Genomic DNA, 18,161 nt, shown 5'->3' on the forward strand with positions numbered 1-18,161 from the left:
TTCTCAAATGGCAACTCTGAAAGGTGGAGTAGTGGCTGCCTGGAGTTACAAGAAAAATGGTCATGCCACAGTTACTCAGGACAGAGTCAGATCAACTAGATGTGAAATGCCTATTAGGTGGTTATCAATTAAACATAAAAGGCCTCAGGTGTGAAAAGGGATGACCAGCACAGATCCTTAGGCACCTCCTCAGAGTGGAGTTTCTCATTTAATAAAGCCCACATCTCATCATCTAATTCTCTGAATCTGAGTGTTTCCAAATAACTATTAATAGCATTTTATCTAGAACCCAACTAGGTCACTGATCAATTTCACTTTGCCACTGAGACTGCTAGAAGTTTACCTTTTAGTTAAAAAGGGCTAAAGATAGTACTTTTATAATGTAATCACTCATTTAGAAAGCTGACCCTACATCCTGATTCTTATCAGGCCGTCCTTAGAAAGTTTAAACTTTAGAGTATAAAGTTTAAACTATTTGTCTAAAATGGAAATTTTCCAATATCAGAAGTATTCTTCCTATAATTCAAAAAGGACTCAATCGCTAAGTTTGAATAAAATAAACTTGATCCTTTCCCTAACTGTATTTTTCCATTTCATTTGTTACTAACATCGATTTCCTTTCTGTTTCTAATGGCCCTTGAAATTAATTTCTTTCCTAAATTTATTTACATCATTAGTATCTGCACAATTACATCAGGTAGCTATCTTAATTATTGCTAAGAAGCTAGCAGAGGGTGCCTTAGAAAAATGCTCTCTTTGACCCTAATATACCTAAAGAAAATTTCCTACATTTGGTAGTGTAGAAAATATGATCTACAACATAGCAAACCAAACACTAACGCAGGTAAGTTTCTCTTGCAATGTTATCCACTGACAAGAATCTTTTGGCACCTAATCTCTCAAGCATCAGATTACCACTTCAATACTTTCTATTCCCTACGAGATCTCCTGATTATTAATTTATCTTCTGCTTTCTTCAAGTCATCTTAACTAAAAGTCTATATATACTTGGCTCTACAAACCACTTAACATTTATTACTGGGCCAAATATCATAGCAATTTAAGATGAACAGGTTAAATTTTTAAATTTAATAATTAAGGCCAGGCACAGTGGCTCACACTTGTTATCCCAGCACTTTGGGAAGCAGAGACAAGAGGATCTCATGAGGCTAGGAGTTCAAGACCAGCTTTGGCAACAAAGTGAGACTTTGTTTCTACATATTTTTTTTTCTTTTTTCTTTTTTTTTTAAAGATGAGGTTTCACCATGTTGGTCAGGCTGGTCTTGAACTCCCGACCTCAGGTGATCCGCCCACCTTGGCCTTCAAAGTGCTTGGATTACAGGCGTGAGCCACCACGCCTGGCCCCATTTCTACAAAATTTTTTAAAAAAATCACCCAGGTGTAGTGGCACATGCCTGTAGTCCCAGCTACACAGAAAGCTAAGGCAGGAGGATTGCTTGAGCCCACAAGGTTGAGACTACAATGAGTCATCATCACACCACCGCACTCCATCCTGGGCATCTTGAGAGTAAGACTCCACCTCAAACATAAATAAATAAGAATTTATAAGATTATATACAGTGAAAAAAATAAGACTTTTAGAGCCAGATGGAGTTGGTTTCAAGCCATGATTTCTTCCACTTACTAGCTGCATGAGCTAGGTAATGTCTATTTACTACTCTGGGCCTCAATTTTCTTATCTGTAAGTAAGGGATAATGCCACCTACTTCAAAGGAATGTTGTAAAAATTCGATAAGTTAAGTTTATGAAATTCCTAGCTAAGTCTCAAGCCTATGATAGAAGCCCAAGAAATCTTAAGCTCATCCTCCTAACTCTGCAATCACCACCTGAGGGTAAATCTTTATAGCTAACCAATTACTAGACAAGACATTACTTTTGCAACCATGTTAAATACCTCTTACTCTTAAAAAGAAAAAAGTAAGACTTGTAAAAGTGTTAGCAGGAAAGAGAGACAAACCATTTTTTTTCAAATGTTGCCTCCCACAAATCAATTCCAGATAGATGGTAGATCTAAAGGTCAAGGGTAAAACAATAAACCCTATAGAGAAAAACATAAAGAATATATTTGAGACCTTCAAGTTTGCAAAGGCTTCCTAAACTGGACACAAAATGCACACACTATCAACTAAAAAAAATTGATAAAGTGAACTACACTAAGAACTTCTGCTCATCAAAAGGTTTAATTAAGAAAGTAAAAAGATATAATACATATCCAACAAAGGATCTGTATCCAGAACAAATCCTGAACTACTATAAACCACTAAGAAAGATGGACAATAAAACCACGAGATCCCATTTCTTGCCCACTGGAATGGCCACAATTAAAAAGAGAGTAACAAGCACTGGCAAGGATGTGGAGAAAATGGAACACTCACACATTTGCTGGTGGGAATGTAAAATGGTATAGTTGCCGTGGAAAACAGTTTGGCAGATCCTCAAAATGTTACACACAAAGTTACCACATGATCCAGCAATTCCACTGCATGTACACAACCAAGCAAAATGAAAATATATCTCCATGCAAAAACCTGTACACAAATTTCCTAACAGCATTATTCAAAATATCCCAAAATTAGAAACAGCCCAAGTGTCCCCCAACTGATAAATGGATAAACAAGATGTAGTATACCCATAAGAAAGGATGAAGCACCAATGCATGCGGTGACATGGATAAATCTTGAAAACATTATGCTAAGTGAAAGAAGTTAGTCACAAAAGACCACATATTATTTAATTCCTTTAATATGAAATGTCCACAATAGACAAATCCATAGAGACAGAAAGCAGAGTAGTTGTTATGAGCGATTGTGGGTGGAAGAATGGGGGAATGGCTAATAATACATATGAGTTTCTTTCCGGAGTAATACACAGATTCTGGAATTAGGCAGTGGTGGTGGTTGCACAACGCTATGAATATACTAAAAACCAACCAAACTGTATACTTTAATAGGCTGAACTTTCTGGTATGTAACTCATATCACAATAAAACTGCTTAAAACAGAAAAAAGACAATCCAATAGAGAACTGGGGAAAAGATTTCAGCAGACCCTAAACAAAATAGAATGCTGAAGTGATTCAGTAAATACGAAAATGTGCTCAACTTCAATGGTCAAGGAAATGCAAATTAAAATCACAATGCAACGCTACCATACACCTATAAGAATGACCAAAATTAAAAAGATGAAATTAAGTGTTAGTGAGAATGTAGAACACTTAGAAACCTCAATTACTGCTGGCTGGAATGCAAACTAGTAAATGACTTGGCAATATCTATTAATATTGAAAATATGTGGGCCGGGCGCAGTGGCTCAGCCTGTAATCCCAGCACTTTGGGAGGCCGAGGTGGGTGGATCACAAGGTCGAGAGATCGAGACCATCCTGGTCAACATGGTGAAACCCCGTCTCTACTAAAAATACAAAAAATTAGCTGGGCACGGTGGCGTGTGCCTGTAATCCCAGCTACTCAGGAGGCTGAGGCAGGAGAATTGCCTGAACCCAGGAGGTGGAGGTTGCGGTGAGCCGAGATCGCGCCATTGCACTCCAGCCTGGGTAACAAGAGCGAAACTCCGTCTCAAAAAAAAAAAAAAAAAAAAAGAAAATATGCACACCTTTTGACCATATATTCCAGCCTTAAGTATATATCCAACAGAAATGGGTATACACGTTTTCTAAAATAAATACATAATAATGTTTATAGTAGCACTATTTGTAAAAGCCCCAAACTGAAAACTACAAAAAAGTCTTATCAACAGTTTAATAACTATTGGCATATTCTTTCAATGGCACCAAATACATTAATGATGTGAAAGGTCTACTATCATATACATGAATAAATCTCACAAGCAATATCTGAGCAAAAGCAGCCAGACACAAAGGAGTACCCAGCACATGGTTCTCCTTATACAACATACCGGAACAGGCCAAACTAATCTATGCTGTTAGAAATCAGGATACTATGCACCCTGCAGAGGTGGAGGTGTGCAGGATGTCACTGGAAAGGGGTAAGAGGCTGGTTACATAAGTGTGTTGTTTGTAAAAATTCACCAAGCTATATACTTGTGTGCATTCTTTTAATATAAAGTCTTAAGAGATGCTCCCTGTATCAAAACAAGTATATAGATGTTGCACTTTTTCCAAAGCTTTTTTTTTTTTTCCGATTCTTCTTAGGGCCACACGATTTACTTTGACAATTAAGAAGCATAATAAAGCAGGTGAAAATACAAAAGTGCAATTATGCTTACAAAATAATTATAAAAAGATATATTACCAAAACATGGACAGGTAAAAGAAATTATGAACACACTAACCTGCACTTTTAAGAGTTCAAACTATACATCTGAGGTTAGCTTACGAAATAAAAATCACAGCAGCATGAAAGAAATGCTTCTCTCCTAACACTCTAGAAAAGACGGCTGCAATAAACAAGATGATATTTGCTACACAATTTTAACCCTCAACAAAGAAAAATGAGAAGCTTATGATGAAACTGCACAGTAAAGAGACATTTCCATTATGTAAAAAGAAATTTGCATCAATGATCAGAAGCTAGATTTTGAAATCACCAACTTCATAGAATTAACCCCTAAAGTGATGTCATTCAACTACTGTCAATGATTTCACTAGGTTCTGAAATCCATTTAGTGTGTCACAATAGACACATTAAATGTGTATCTATTATGTATCAGAATAGAAAATTTGTCAAAAATTCACAATATAATAAAGGCCTATATTCTTCACGAAATGTATTATGTACTAGTTGCAGTGAAAATATATTTTCTGCTTTGAGCTATAATAAAAATAAAGCTTAGAAAAGCTGTCCTACAAGATACCATTAACACTTTTGCTCCATCAAGTTCCAGGTTAAAAAAAAAAAAGCAATTAACTTTTTTTTTTTTTTTTTTTTTTTTGAGACAGAGTTTCGCTCTTGTTACCCAGGCTGGAGTGCAATGGCGCGATCTCGGCTCGCCGCAACCTCCGCCTCCTGGGTTCAGGCAATTCTCCTGCCTCAGCCTCCTGAGTAGCTGGGATTACAGGCACGCGCCACCATGCCCAGCTAATTTTTTGTATTTTTAGTAGAGACGGGGTTTCACCATGTTGACCAGGATGGTCTCGATCTCTCGACCTCGTGATCCACCCGCCTCGGCCTCCCAAAGTGCTGGGATTACAGGCTTGAGCCACCGCACCCGGCCCTTTTTTTTGGAGACAGAGTTTCACTCTTGTTGCCCAGGCTGGAGTGCAATGGCGCGATCTCGGCTCACCGCAACCTCCGCCTCCTGGGTTCAGGCAATTCTCCTGCCTCAGCCTCCTGAGTAGCTGGGACTACAGGCACGCGCCACCATGCCCAGCTAATTTTTTGTATTTTTAGTAGAGATGGGGTTTCACCATGTTGACCAGGATGGTCTCGATCTCTTGACCTCGTGATCCACCCGCCTTGGCCTCCCAAAGTGCTGGGATTACAGGTTTGAGCCACCGCGCCCGGCCTGCAATTAACTTTTTGACTTTTCCCTCCACTTCTGATCCCGGATCATTAAAAGTTTTTACCGGATATAGCCTAAACTTTTTTTTTCCTTTTCTTTTCTTTTAACATACAGTCCTAACTATTGCTTTCCAGTGAAGCATGCATCTCTTCTTCTAGGATTAAGAGCAGGCGTCCCCAAACTTTTTACACAGGGGGCCAGTTCACTGTCCCTCAGACCGTTGGAGGGCCACCACATACTGTGCTCCTCTCACTGACCACCAATGAAAGAGGTGCCCCTTCTTGAAGTGTGGCGGAGGGCCGGATAAATGGCCTCAGGGGGCCGGCCATAGTTTGGGAACACCTGATTAAGAGTGTTCAAACACTACTACTTATGGTAGGTTTGGGTCACTTCACATTAACCTCTTTTTCTTTTTAATTCTTCACTTGGGGGAGGGAGGAATGGCAGAGTAAGAGGGAAGAAGTGTTTGGGTGGAGTTGGGGGTCGAGAGGCATTCTCACAACTGCACTGGTCTCTGAATTTCAGCTGCGGTATATAGACCTGCTACCTCAAAGTAACAAAGAAAGGAAACCACGAGGCAACTTGCTGCACAGATATATCACCAGACTATGTACTTCATTAGGTGATAAACAAAGATACACTTATCCACGTTTCTGGCGGATATGTAAATTATCCTCCTTAAGATTTCTAACAATAAAAATTTTACCACAAAATTGGCTTACTAGAATGTATAACTGTCTCCTTTTTATTACTGCACAATATATTCCTTTCCACACATAAAATGTGTTAAGAAAAGCTTAACACATAAAATGTGTGGAAAGTCCGGTTGCATGACTATCTACATACACCATTATCTCCTCTAACACTCTTTTGTATTGCTTTTAAAAATGGTAGAGATGTTAAACAAGACTAGAAAATAAATTCAATCCAAGCAATACCTAAACGATGACCCACTTCAACTATAAACATAAATCCTCATGCTCTATATGTGTGCATAGGTGATCAAAATGATGGGAAACGATCTGGGAATGTGATATAACAAAAAATAAACCGCAAATCCTCCATAGTTATAGTAGGCATTTTTTTTAGTGGGGGAGGGTGAGGGAGCTATAGCAGTCCCTGATATCCGCAGGGGATATGTTCCAAGACCGCCCCCCATGGATGCTTGAAACTGCAGAGTACCAAACTCTACATATACTGTACTACGTTTTTTCCCATAGACAAATACTTATGATAAAAAGTTCAATTTATAGGCTAGGCATAGTAAGAGATTAACAACAATAACTAATAACAAAATAGAACAATCTATCACTTATAAACTGTTCATTTCTGGAATTTTCTATCTGATATTTTTGGACCTCAGCTGACCAAAGGTAACTGAAACCACAGCAAGTCAAACTGTGAATAAGGTGAGACTACTGTATTCTGTGTCTGCAGATGGGTAACTTTCCTTATTTGAGTCTTGACACAGATTTATAGTAAATAATTTTGCAGTAGACTAGAATAGTTCAAGCCTCACCTGCTAAAACAATGTCTCCACACATTCTTCCCAAATAAAAGCAAATTGCACGTTCTCCTGAAACCAACCCTGACATAATTTTTAACATTCAAGCAGTTTAAAATAAAATTCTAATGGCAACTAAAAGGAAATAAAAACCCACTATTGCATAATAGTTTTCTAGAAAAGATCTGTACATTAGAAAAATAACATTGGAAGAAATTAAAGTCTGCTCTAAAAGAAGCAAAAATTCTGACAACGGATTTATTTAAAGTTTTCTTTATGCTATTCTTCAAATAACTTAGGTATTTGTTGATTAGGGAAAGAAAACTTGCTGTGTGATCTTGGGCAAATCAGATTAACGTCTCTGTGCTTCTTTTCTTGTTTTTATTTTTGTTTTTTTTGAGATGGAGTTTCACTCTTGTTGCCCAGGCTGGAGTACAGTGGCTCAATCTCAGCTCACTGGAACCTCTGCCTCCTGGGTTCAAATGATTCTTCTGCCTCAGCCTCCCAAGTGGCTGGAATTACAGGCACCCGCTATCATGCCTGGCTAATTTTTTGTATTTTTTTTTAGCAGAGACAAGGTTTCACCATATTGACCAGGTTGGTCTTGAACTCCAACCTAAGGTGATCCATCTGGGCCTCCCAAAGGGCTGGGATTACAGGCGTGAGCCACCACGCTTGGCCTGTGATTCTTTTCTTTAGCTGCAAAAATGAGGAGGCTAACTAGGCAATCTGTAAACCTGAATGATCCATCATGAAATAAGACTAACTGCTGCTAAGCTATCTATAGATTCTACAATGAAGAAAATCAAATACAGCAAGATCATTTAAATTACATAGACTCAGCCATTTTAATGTGTGTAGTAACCCTTTAGCAATGCAATGAAAAGGATATTGGTACTCCCCATTTAAAATTAAAAAACAATTTCCTTAATGAGGATATAAGAAAATCAGCACCATTTATGTGTGTAAGTAGATGACTAAAATTAATGGGTAATATTTGACCTCAAACTTAGTTTTAAACAGCAGTAAAGTACAGGTTAGGTACACAGACAAAAATAACTGTTGCTTAAATAAAAATACTACTAAAAATGTTTACAAGAACGGTAGAGTATTTCAGCTGGTATTGCCATAACAATACTTGTTCTATACAGTAATGCAAATGCTAGTAATAAAGGCATCAGCTAACATTTGAATCCTCACCACATTCCACATTCTAAGTTATGTGCTTTACATGGAATATCTCATTTAATCCTCAGGATAATCAAGGAGGTAGACAGTGTTATTCTAAGAAAGAGATTTAATAGTGCTCAATTGTTTTATTTTCATATACAGTATCTAATGTGGTTTTTAGTGGAAGAGGTGGAAGTGGCTCTGCTATTATCCATACTTTTCAGATACAAAGACTGAAGCTTTTCAAAGCAGTTTAAAGGGTTGCCCAAGGAACTAGAATGAAGTGATAGGGCTGGCACTAGAATCCACTTCCCAAAGGTGGTCTCTGGTAGTTGACTATGATAGTTTCTCAATGCACTCATGTCCACAAAGACAAGATTCTTTCCTTCCTGCTTTATTTTTTTAGAGACAGGATCTCACTTTGCTGCCCAGGCTAGTCTTGAACTCCTGTCTTCAAGCAATCCTGTGCCTTGGCCTCCCAAAGTGTTGGAATTACAGGTGAAAGTCACCGTACCTGGTGCTTCCTCCTCCTCTCTCTCCTTTTCATTTCTTTCTAAGACAAGCTCTCAATATTTTTCCGAGGCTACTCTTGAACTCCTGGGCTTGAGCAGTCCTCCTGCCTCAGCCTTCTGAGTACCTAGGACTACAGGCACATGCTACAAAGCCTGGATTTTACATTTAATTAATTAGTTAGGGCAAGTATGTAGCTCACAGCTATAGTCCTAGCACTTTGGGAGACTAAAGCAGGAGGCTCACCTGAGCCCAGGAGTTTGAGATCAGCCTGGATAATGTGGCGAGACCTTGTCCCTTCAAAAAAAAATCAGCCAGCTGTGGTGGCATGCACTGTAGTCCCAACTACTTGGGAGGCTAGGGAGGGAAGACTGCTTGAGCCCATGAAGTCAAGGATGCAGTGAGCTGGGATTGCAACACTGCACTGCAGCCTGGGCAACAGAGCAAGACCAGGTTTCTTAAGCATTTTTTTTTTCTTTTTTTTTTGGAGATGGCGTCTCACTCAGTCACCCAGGCTGGAGTGCAGTGGCGCTATCTCAGTTCACTGTAACCTCCACCTCCAGGGTTTGAACCATTCTCCTGCCTCAGCCTCCCAAGTAGCTAGGACTTTAGGCATGTGCCACCACACCTGGCTAACTTTTGTATTTTTAATAGAAATGGGGTTTCACCTTGTTGGCCAGACTGGTCTTGAACTCCTGACCTCAGGTGATCCACCTGCCTCAGCCTCCCAAAGTGCTGGGATTACAGGCATGAATCACAATACCCAGCCTTAAATTAAAAAAAAAAAATCATCAATTAATTAATTTTAGAGATGCTGCTCTATTACCCAGGCTGGAGTGCAGTGGCGTGAGCAGAGCTGGCTGCAGCCTCAAACTCCTGGGCTCTTTTATAAAAAAGTGACATTTTTGTTTTTATTGAGACAGGATCTCATTATGTTGCCCAGGGTGGGCTTAAACTCTTGGTCCCCACCTCACCTCAGTCTCCTGATTGGAGTAGCTGGGATTACAGGTGCACACTGTGCCCGGCTCAAGCGTTATTTCTGACAATGTGCTTGAGCGATGTCTCACTGATGCTTAAAAAACAGAGAGAGAGAGAAAATAAAACTCCCAGCATAATTCTCTTCATGCTACAATAAATTTATCTGCAATGCCAACAGGGAAACATACAATCCCTCAGAGTAACTACTTTGGACCAGGTGTGGTGGCTCACACCTTTAATCCCAACACTCTGGGAAGCCAAGATGAGAGGATTGCTTGAGCCTAAGAGTTTAAGAGCAGCTTGGGCAACACAGAAAGACCTTTCTACAAAAAATTTAAAAATTGGTTGGGTGTGACAGCACGTGCCTATAAGCTACTCAGGAGGCTGAGATGAAGGGATTGCTTGAACCCAGGAGTTCAAGGCTGCAGTGGGCTATGACCACACCACGACACTCCAGCTAGGCGACTGAGAGAGACCTTGTTTCAAAAAACAAGAAAGTCAGTTTCTAAAGCACATACCAAACTTTATAAATAAAGATGTCCTAGTTTACATTAATACTTTATTAGTGAATCAATCAATATATATAATCCTTTCAGTAGAATATTAAAGTCAGCAAAATGAACATACTGATGTTAATTGTTATTTTAAGCTCAATTTTTGTAAAATTTTCACAGGAATTATTAAAAAGCCCTGTTAGTATCGGATCCAGAAGGCAGGAGAATAAATGCTGAGCAGATCTCCCCCAGTGAGAATCCTGAAGATTATTAGTGCAGGCATTAAAACACACCTCATCATGTAAGTATGAAAGCTTACACAGGCCAGGTGCAGTGACTCATGTCTGTAATCCCAGCACTTTGTGTGAGGCTAAGGTGGATGAATTGCTTGAACTCAGGAGTTTGAGAGCAGCCTGGGCAACATGGCAAAAACCCGTCTCCACCCAAAATACAAAAAATTAGCTGGGCATGGTGGTATGTGCCTGTAGTGCCAGCTACTCAGAAGGCTGAGATGGGGGAGGATCACTTGAGCCCAGGAGGTGGAGGCTGCAGTGGGTGGAGATTGTGCTATTGCACTCCAGCCTAGAGAGAGAGAGAGAGAGACCCTGTCTCAAAAAAAAAAAAAAAAAAAAAAAAAGAGGGGGGAGTTGTAGGGGGTGCTGGGTGCAGTGGCTCATGCCTGTAATCCCAACACTTTGGGAAGCTGAGGTGGGAGGATCACTTGAGGTCAGAAGTTCTAGACCAGCCTGGCCAACGTGGTAAAAATCCCGTCTCTACTAAAAATGCAAAAATTAGTTAGGGGTGGCGGTGCATGCCTGTAATCCCAGGTACTTGGGAGGCTGAGGCAGGAGAATCACTTGAACTTGAGAGGCAGAGGTTGCAGTGGGCTGAGATCACACCACTGCACTCCAGCCTGGGTAATCGAGCAAGACTCTGTCTCAAAAAAATCAAAGTGTATATAAACAACATAATACTACTAATTTGTTCAAGGCCTATTAATATCAAGAAAAGTTTATGTTCGATGATATAATTCCTACAAGTGTCCCAAGGTTTATACACATTATATTCCATGGCTTTAATAAACTGAGATATCCTGATTCCTACATTTGAAAGCAATTTCAAAGAATGTTTATTAAACAACTTCTGGGCCTTTCATTGGAAAAGATCAATTTTGGGCTGGGTGCTGTAGCTCACGCCTGTTAATTCCAGCACTTTGGGAGGCCAAGGCAGGTGGATCACCTGAGGTCAGCAGTTTGAAAACAGGCTGAACAATATGGTAAAACCTCATCTCTACTGAAAATACAAAAATTAGCTGGGCATGGTGGCAGGCACTTGTAATCCCAGCTACTCTGAAGGCTGAGGAAGAAGAATTGCTTGAACCTGGGAGGCAGAGGTTAAAGTGAGCCAAGATTGTGCCACTGCGTTCCAGCCTGGGTGACAGAGTGAGACTCCATCTCAAAAAAAAAAAAAGGAGAGATTAATTTTGGGTGCAGGGTCAGACTCTTCTGGTGGTTTCCCAATTATAACTTTATATTCAGAAAACAATCCCAAACAACCACTGTTTTCTTTTTACACATTGTTTCCAGAATGAGTGAGAAGGGAGCCAGAGTGAGATTTCTGTGTTAGGGCACGAGGCCAGGCGTGGTGGCTTGTATCTGTAATCCCAGCACTTTGGGAAGCTGAGGTGGGTGGCTCATTCGAAGTCAGGAGTTCAAGACCAGTCTGGTCAAAATGGCGAAACCCCATCTCTACTAAAAATACAAAACTAGCCAGGCATAGTGGCACATGCCTGTAATCCCACCTACTTGGGAGGCTGAGGCAGGAGAATCACTTGAACCTGGTAGGTGGAGGTTGCAGTAAGGCAAGATGGCCCCACTGCTCTCCAGCCTGGGCAACAAGAGTGAAACTCCGTCTCAGGGAAAAAAAAAAAAAGAGGGCATGAGTTTCAAAACTTTGAGAAAGACAGTGTTATAAGAATAAAGAAAATGACCATCGAATATTAGAAATTAACTTTTTCAAAATAAGTACTAAATTGAAATCCCATCACAACAGGGTTTCATGTAGATTTGTTAGGCACCATTTAAAACGAACAGTTCCTTTGGGAGAGCTCATCTCTGACAAAACAGATAAAATATATAAAGAGAACAGTTCCATATTATAGTAGATATGGTCTAGGCATTGCATTTTCTACAGAAGTAATTCTACTTGCAGTCACTTGCTTTTCTGAGGAAAAAACCTAAATGCTGCCCAGTCTGCAGCAGCAAATGGCTTCGAAGATAAAGACCTGTTATTACACTGGTGACATACTTCATGTCAATGACCCTTCCTTCAAAACATCCATCCCCTCAAAATCTCTCCCAGAAGCAAGCATGAGAGTGAAAATGCTATTTTCCATGTCTCCACACTGGTGTGAATACTTGCTCCAGAAAGAATGCCCTCAGATGGCCCCCATCTTAAAAAGTTGTAAGTGTGGAAGAGAATATGAAGATTTTAAATTTAGTAGCAGGTCCTGTTAACAGGCATACAAAAATTTAATTTTGAAAATGGTCTTGCTGGGTTCACTTGATAACTAATGGAAAATGTAGGCAAAAATTTGATATTAAACATAGTTCACACGTAGGAGGTAAGTTACAATAACTTTGAAGACTGAGAAGCCCTAACATTTTTCCTGCCTTACATTAGGATTAGAGAACCGAAATAAAAGTGCCCTTCATGGTGAGCACAGAATCTGACCCACTGTACAAGGGAAAATCTGAAATACGTTATTTTTAGAAGACTTCTACACAAATTCTGAAATCTTCCACTAGGGGTCCATTTTTTTTTTTTAAAGTAACTTTTTGTAACTATACTTTTGGTGACTATATAAGTATTTAATGATCACTTCAGAAATCCTAGAAAATACATTAAAGTTAAAAAAAAAAAGTCACCATCCAATAATAATTTTTCAGACATTCTGGTTTATTACCCTTCAGCTTTATTTTCCTGAGTGCTCAAAGGTACTTGCACATACACAGGGTGTTTGAAACACAATTTTAAGTGAATGTATAGCATTCTGTCTGTGGTTAGGCCCTGATTAGTTTAACAATTCCTCAGCTGTTGGATATCTTGGTTGTATTGTTATCCTCTTATGATAACTTTTGGCCATGTAGTCCTTGAATACGTCATATTATTCAAAATCTTTGTGAAACGTGGCTAAGGGGCAATGTTAGGCCCAGGAAAAAAGAAGACGAAGAAAAATACTTCAACAGTATCTGCCTTTAGATGGTGAGATTAAAGGTAATTTAAATTCTTTGCTGTACTTTTTTTTAAACCTTATTCAAATATTCTCTAATGGACACATGCTGACAATCAGAAAACAATGTAGTTACTTACTAAGATGAAAATCAACATTTATACAGGCAGCTACCATTAAAATTCAATACAGTGATTTGGGAAAAGTATGTATTTTATGTGAAAACAAAAAGTAGAATTTAAAGTTGTAAATATGTACTTATAACAACAGAAGACTAGAAAACCAAATGTTCAACACCAGGAGGTACTGCTTAACCAAACTATGGTACAACAGACTATCATGAGCTAACTAAAAGCATGAGGCAGATCTCCACTTGCTGCTACAGAAACACTGCCAAGATAGGTCATCAGCTGAGAAGACTGAGGTGTGCAACAGCATGGATCATATGATTCCAAGGTAACAAAAAGAAACAGAGAGAAGGGTGTGAGAAGAGATTCTTTCACGAGCATAAAATATATCTGAAAGGCTATGTAAGAAATTGTCCACAGTGGTTACCTCTGCAGTGGGGATATGAAGTTGGGTTCACAGTATAATCCCAATCATGAAACTACGCCCTCATACATAAATACAAAACATATAAAAAGGAACTACATTGCTCATAACAGAACTTCTGAATCCATTTCAAGGCTGTCCCCTAAAGATTTTTAGATGGATACTGAAAAATAATGAAAAATATGGAAAGTTCAATCTATCTGAATAATAGGGACTTGTGAAATCATAAGACAGCAGTGGATAGAGATGCTATTATAATTGGTATTTCAAAAGCCAGTCAGTCATATAAGTTTTTACTACAGTAAGGAAATGGCCAGGGAATTGGTTATTCAAAACTAACTTCTAATTAAATAATTCTAGAACTTGTCAAATATGGGTGATTTTATTCAAAAACTTCCTGCCAGCTACTCCGGTTTACAAGCTCAGTAATCTGACAATGAAACATATCGCTGTCCATTTAGGCAGTAACAAATGAAAGGAAGACATTTTTACATGTTAAGATTTAACATAGCACTTTTCCCTCTAAAAAAAAAAGATAAGAAAACCAGTTACAGAATCAGAGGCAGAAGGGGTTAGGAACTCAGACACAAAATTCTCCTAAACTAGATCATTACTATTTTAAAGCTCTCTTTAATAAACGTCTAACTAAATAAGAATTATTTCATCATGTGCAACATTAATGCTCCAGATGCAGACTGGTAACTAAGGTTGTCCCTAGTGTTTCTAAAAATCAGATTTATAGATTAATAACACATCTGCACTACTGAATATGTATGAACCCTGATTTACTTGAGTGCACTCACATAAAGAAAATACAAACTTGTTTTATGTCGGAATGAAGTCATTAAGTTGGAATCCTTTTGATGTGTATGGCTTTCTTTCAAACACTCCAGACTTTTTTTTTTTTTTTTTTTGCTTATTAACACTAATGTGTTTTACCGAGTTTCCCTGAGTGCATGTATTATAAAAATATCACGAATCCCCAAGGATTCATAACTACAACCAGCCATTGTGAGAAACAGCTGTAATACTGGGTAACACTCCAGGGTAGAGAACTCAAAATCAGACCAGATTAATAGAAGAAAAGCACAGCTTTCACCTCACATCTGGGAACTGACAATTCTCCTTCCATTTCCTCTCTTAGTGTGGCACTTGGGGGGTTTGGTTAGCTCAAGGGGATAGAAAGATAATACGGTTTATTTATAGGCTCCCTTTTCCTTTTGGGAAAATAAAAAATCACCCTTTCCTACCAAGAGTATGGCTAAAGGAGGGATTTTTAGTGTAATGGAAAGGCAACAGACAGGCTAATCCTGAAGATCAGAAAGATGATCTGTCTCAGCCTTATCACCCAGCAGCTGGACAATTTAAGAATGTTGTCTCACGTAAAACATGGGACCCAGGGCAGGAAATGAAGGCAGCACCAGGAAATGCACTCGTACTTTCAGAGAAAACGTTCTTACCTGTGAGGAGCTAATATTGAGTGACACTCTATTACACCCCTAAATGGCGCTAGACGCTGGGGACACTCTGTTGACAGTTCATCATGTTAACACTCACACAGGTGTCACAGCACACAACCATCGATGCTACTTCTAAAGGCACCGGGTTCCCTGAGGAAAAGACCACCTGCCTTGTACCACGCAGGCCCAGGCCGTTCGCAGGTAGGGGCTTAGCTAACGCCTTTTCAGATACTATGTTTCTCTGTGTGCTGGGCAGCTAAGCCAGGGTTGCTTTCCTTTATTTACTGATTTTTTTTTTTTTTTTAAACACTCCTCTGCACTACCTCTCTACCACTGGGGACCTAAACCTCAATCTGCACCACACCCTCAGCAGTCGGAACAGAACGGAAGTTCCCACTCCAGGAAATCTTGGAGGAGAGTTGGGAGGGTCAGGAGTGGCACAGAAGAGGAAAAGTCTTGTCAAAATCAAGTCTGTTTAAGTCCGTCGAACCTACTTCCAGCCCATTTCGTTTTCCATCTCCCGCCCCGCTGACCTTTCCGGCCACTTGGCCGCCGCCGAGGTGATTTAACACCTGCCGCCGCAGGCCCCGCCTCCGGACTGCGGGTCAGGATCCCTCTCCTAGGAAAGCGCAAAGGCTGCCTTCACAGGCACCACTTTGGAGAGGTTGCCCCCGCGCCCTTCCTAACTTTGGAAGCTAAAAATGAGGGGGTGGAAGCGAAAGAAGGCCGTGCGGAAGGAGGGCAAGGATGTCGCCCCTTCCCAGGGCCGCCCCCCGGCCGAGTCGCTCCAGCTGGTCCTCCCACAGCCGCGGACCCCAGGCCCAGGGCGCTCTGCGGAGGCCGGATGCAAGCGGCCTCCGGCATCAGTCTCTGCCAAAGCAGCGCCCGCGGCCGCCGCTCCTTCGCGAGGTCGGGCCTGGCTGCCCAGTGAAGGAGCCCAAGGGGGGCCTCCGCCTCCCCGCCGCCGGCCCCGCCCCCAGCCCGCAGCTCCCCGGCCGCCGTCGGAGCCCTTACCCGCAGGACGTGGTAGCCTTCGGTGCCCCCGCCTGGGATCTCGACGCTCTGCGAGGAGCCCATGGCGGCGGGCGATCGGTGTGGCCAAGCCGGGCTCCGCTCTGCTCCCGCCCCCTGCGCACCGCCCGCCCTGCTCCTCCGCGTAGCACTTGGGACGTGGCACTCGCTGCCGCCGGAGAGCCGGGCCGCACAGCCAGCCGGGAGATCGTCTCCGCTGCAGCCCTGGCAGCTGCGACGCCGCAGACAGCGCCACCTGCCGCGAGCCACCGGGAGGGGCCCCAGCGCACGCGGGCCGGGAGGGCGGAGAGGGAGGGCCGGGGGAGGACGAGGAGGCGCCTCGTCGTGCTCGCGAGAGAACAGAAATGCGCTTCCCTCCGCTTTGGCGCCTTGCTACGGGGCCCTGGATTGGACCAGATTTATGCAGAAGCGTTCCCGCTCGCTGGAAAGAACAGTTACTTGGTTGCAGCTCCCCCTGGTGGCCAGAGGCAAGGAAAAGCGTGCTCATGAACAGGAGCGAAGTCTTTCCCCAGAGAGTACAGCTGAGGGCAACGGTGGCCGTCTGTGGACTGCATGCCGCATCTGCCCAGCTAAATTTTATAAACGGAAACGTTCCCTTTATGAAACAGCGGTCTCACAGAGTCACCCACCAATTTTTTTTTTTGGGGGGGTTTGGGTTTTTTTTTTTTTTTTTTCTCTTCCACCCTAGTTGTGAGAATAAGATTAGAGGATGGGTCACAGTCGGAGCGATGCCAGCGTGGGAAGCACGGGTGGATTTTCCTGGCGTTCCACCCCCTGCTGCTGCTGCTCGGTTCCCCATCCCACCTCCTTCAGGTAGCCGGGTCGCGTTCAGGATGACTCCGGTGCCGGATTCCGTTGCTGCTGTTGCCCCTGGCGTGTACTCCCGCTGAAACCCCCAGCTGCCTTGTGGTCCGTTGCACTAACGGTGCGTTAACCAGGGACGATGTGGATTCCGAAGTGAGCAACGTAGAGTACCTGCAGCCACCCATGAAGCGGTCTAGCCCAAGGCGGTTCACGCGCCTCTATGGCGTCTCTAGTTTGGTATTTGCGGGAAGTCGGGGGAATTGAGGAGCAAGTGCAATGACAACCACAGGGAACCAGGCAAGTACAGGAGGTGGGCCTTCCCTCGGGACAGCTGGCCGGTTCTCTTTGTCGAGTCAGAACCCTATGAAAGGGTCTATGCCGGATTAAAAGGAACACGAAGAACATCACCAAGAGACACAGTGCAAAGGCTTGAGTTGGGGGCCAACTTGGAAAAACAGGCGTAAAGGACATTTTTGGCTCATTTGGAGAAATTTGAATATGTGCTAAGTATTAGAAGAGAAGTATTCATATCGAAACGTGGAAATTGCTGTCTTTGTTTTGTTTTGTTTTGAGACGGAGTTTGGCTCTTGTTACCCAGGCTGGAGTGCGACGGCGCGATCTCGGCTCACCGCAACCTCCGCCTTCAGGGTTCGAGCGGTTCTCCTGCCTCAACCTCGGACTACAGGCGCGCACCACCATACCCGGCTACTTTTTTTTGTGTTTTCAGTAGAGACGGAGTTTCACCATGTTGACTAGGATGGTCTCGATCTCTTGACCTCGTGATCCACCCGCCTTGGCCTCCCAAAGTGCTGGAATTATAGTTGTGAGCCACCGCACTGGCCTATTGTCTTTTAAAAACCTGATTACAAGACAGGATGTATCTTAGACGATATGCAAAACATGTTCTCAAAATACAGATTAATATGT

At 41.9% G+C, this 18,161-nt stretch overlaps 1 protein-coding gene across 1 annotated transcript in view; it reads right to left on the reverse strand.

Annotated features, from left to right (window-relative positions):
* The window catches only part of GORASP2 (golgi reassembly stacking protein 2), a 40,789-nt gene extending 24,172 nt beyond the window's left edge, over nt 1-16,617 (reverse strand). Inside the window, exon 1 of the mRNA XM_010352250.3 lies at nt 16,413-16,617. Coding sequence (XP_010350552.2) covers nt 16,413-16,475 — 63 coding nt within the window. The 5' untranslated portion in view covers nt 16,476-16,617. The remainder of the gene's footprint in view (nt 1-16,412) is intronic.
* Nucleotides 16,618-18,161: the final 1,544 nt, after the last annotated feature.

The sequence above is a fragment of the Saimiri boliviensis genome, chromosome 5 (genome assembly GCF_048565385.1).
Source record: "Saimiri boliviensis isolate mSaiBol1 chromosome 5, mSaiBol1.pri, whole genome shotgun sequence".
NCBI classification, from domain to species: Eukaryota; Metazoa; Chordata; class Mammalia; order Primates; family Cebidae; genus Saimiri; species Saimiri boliviensis.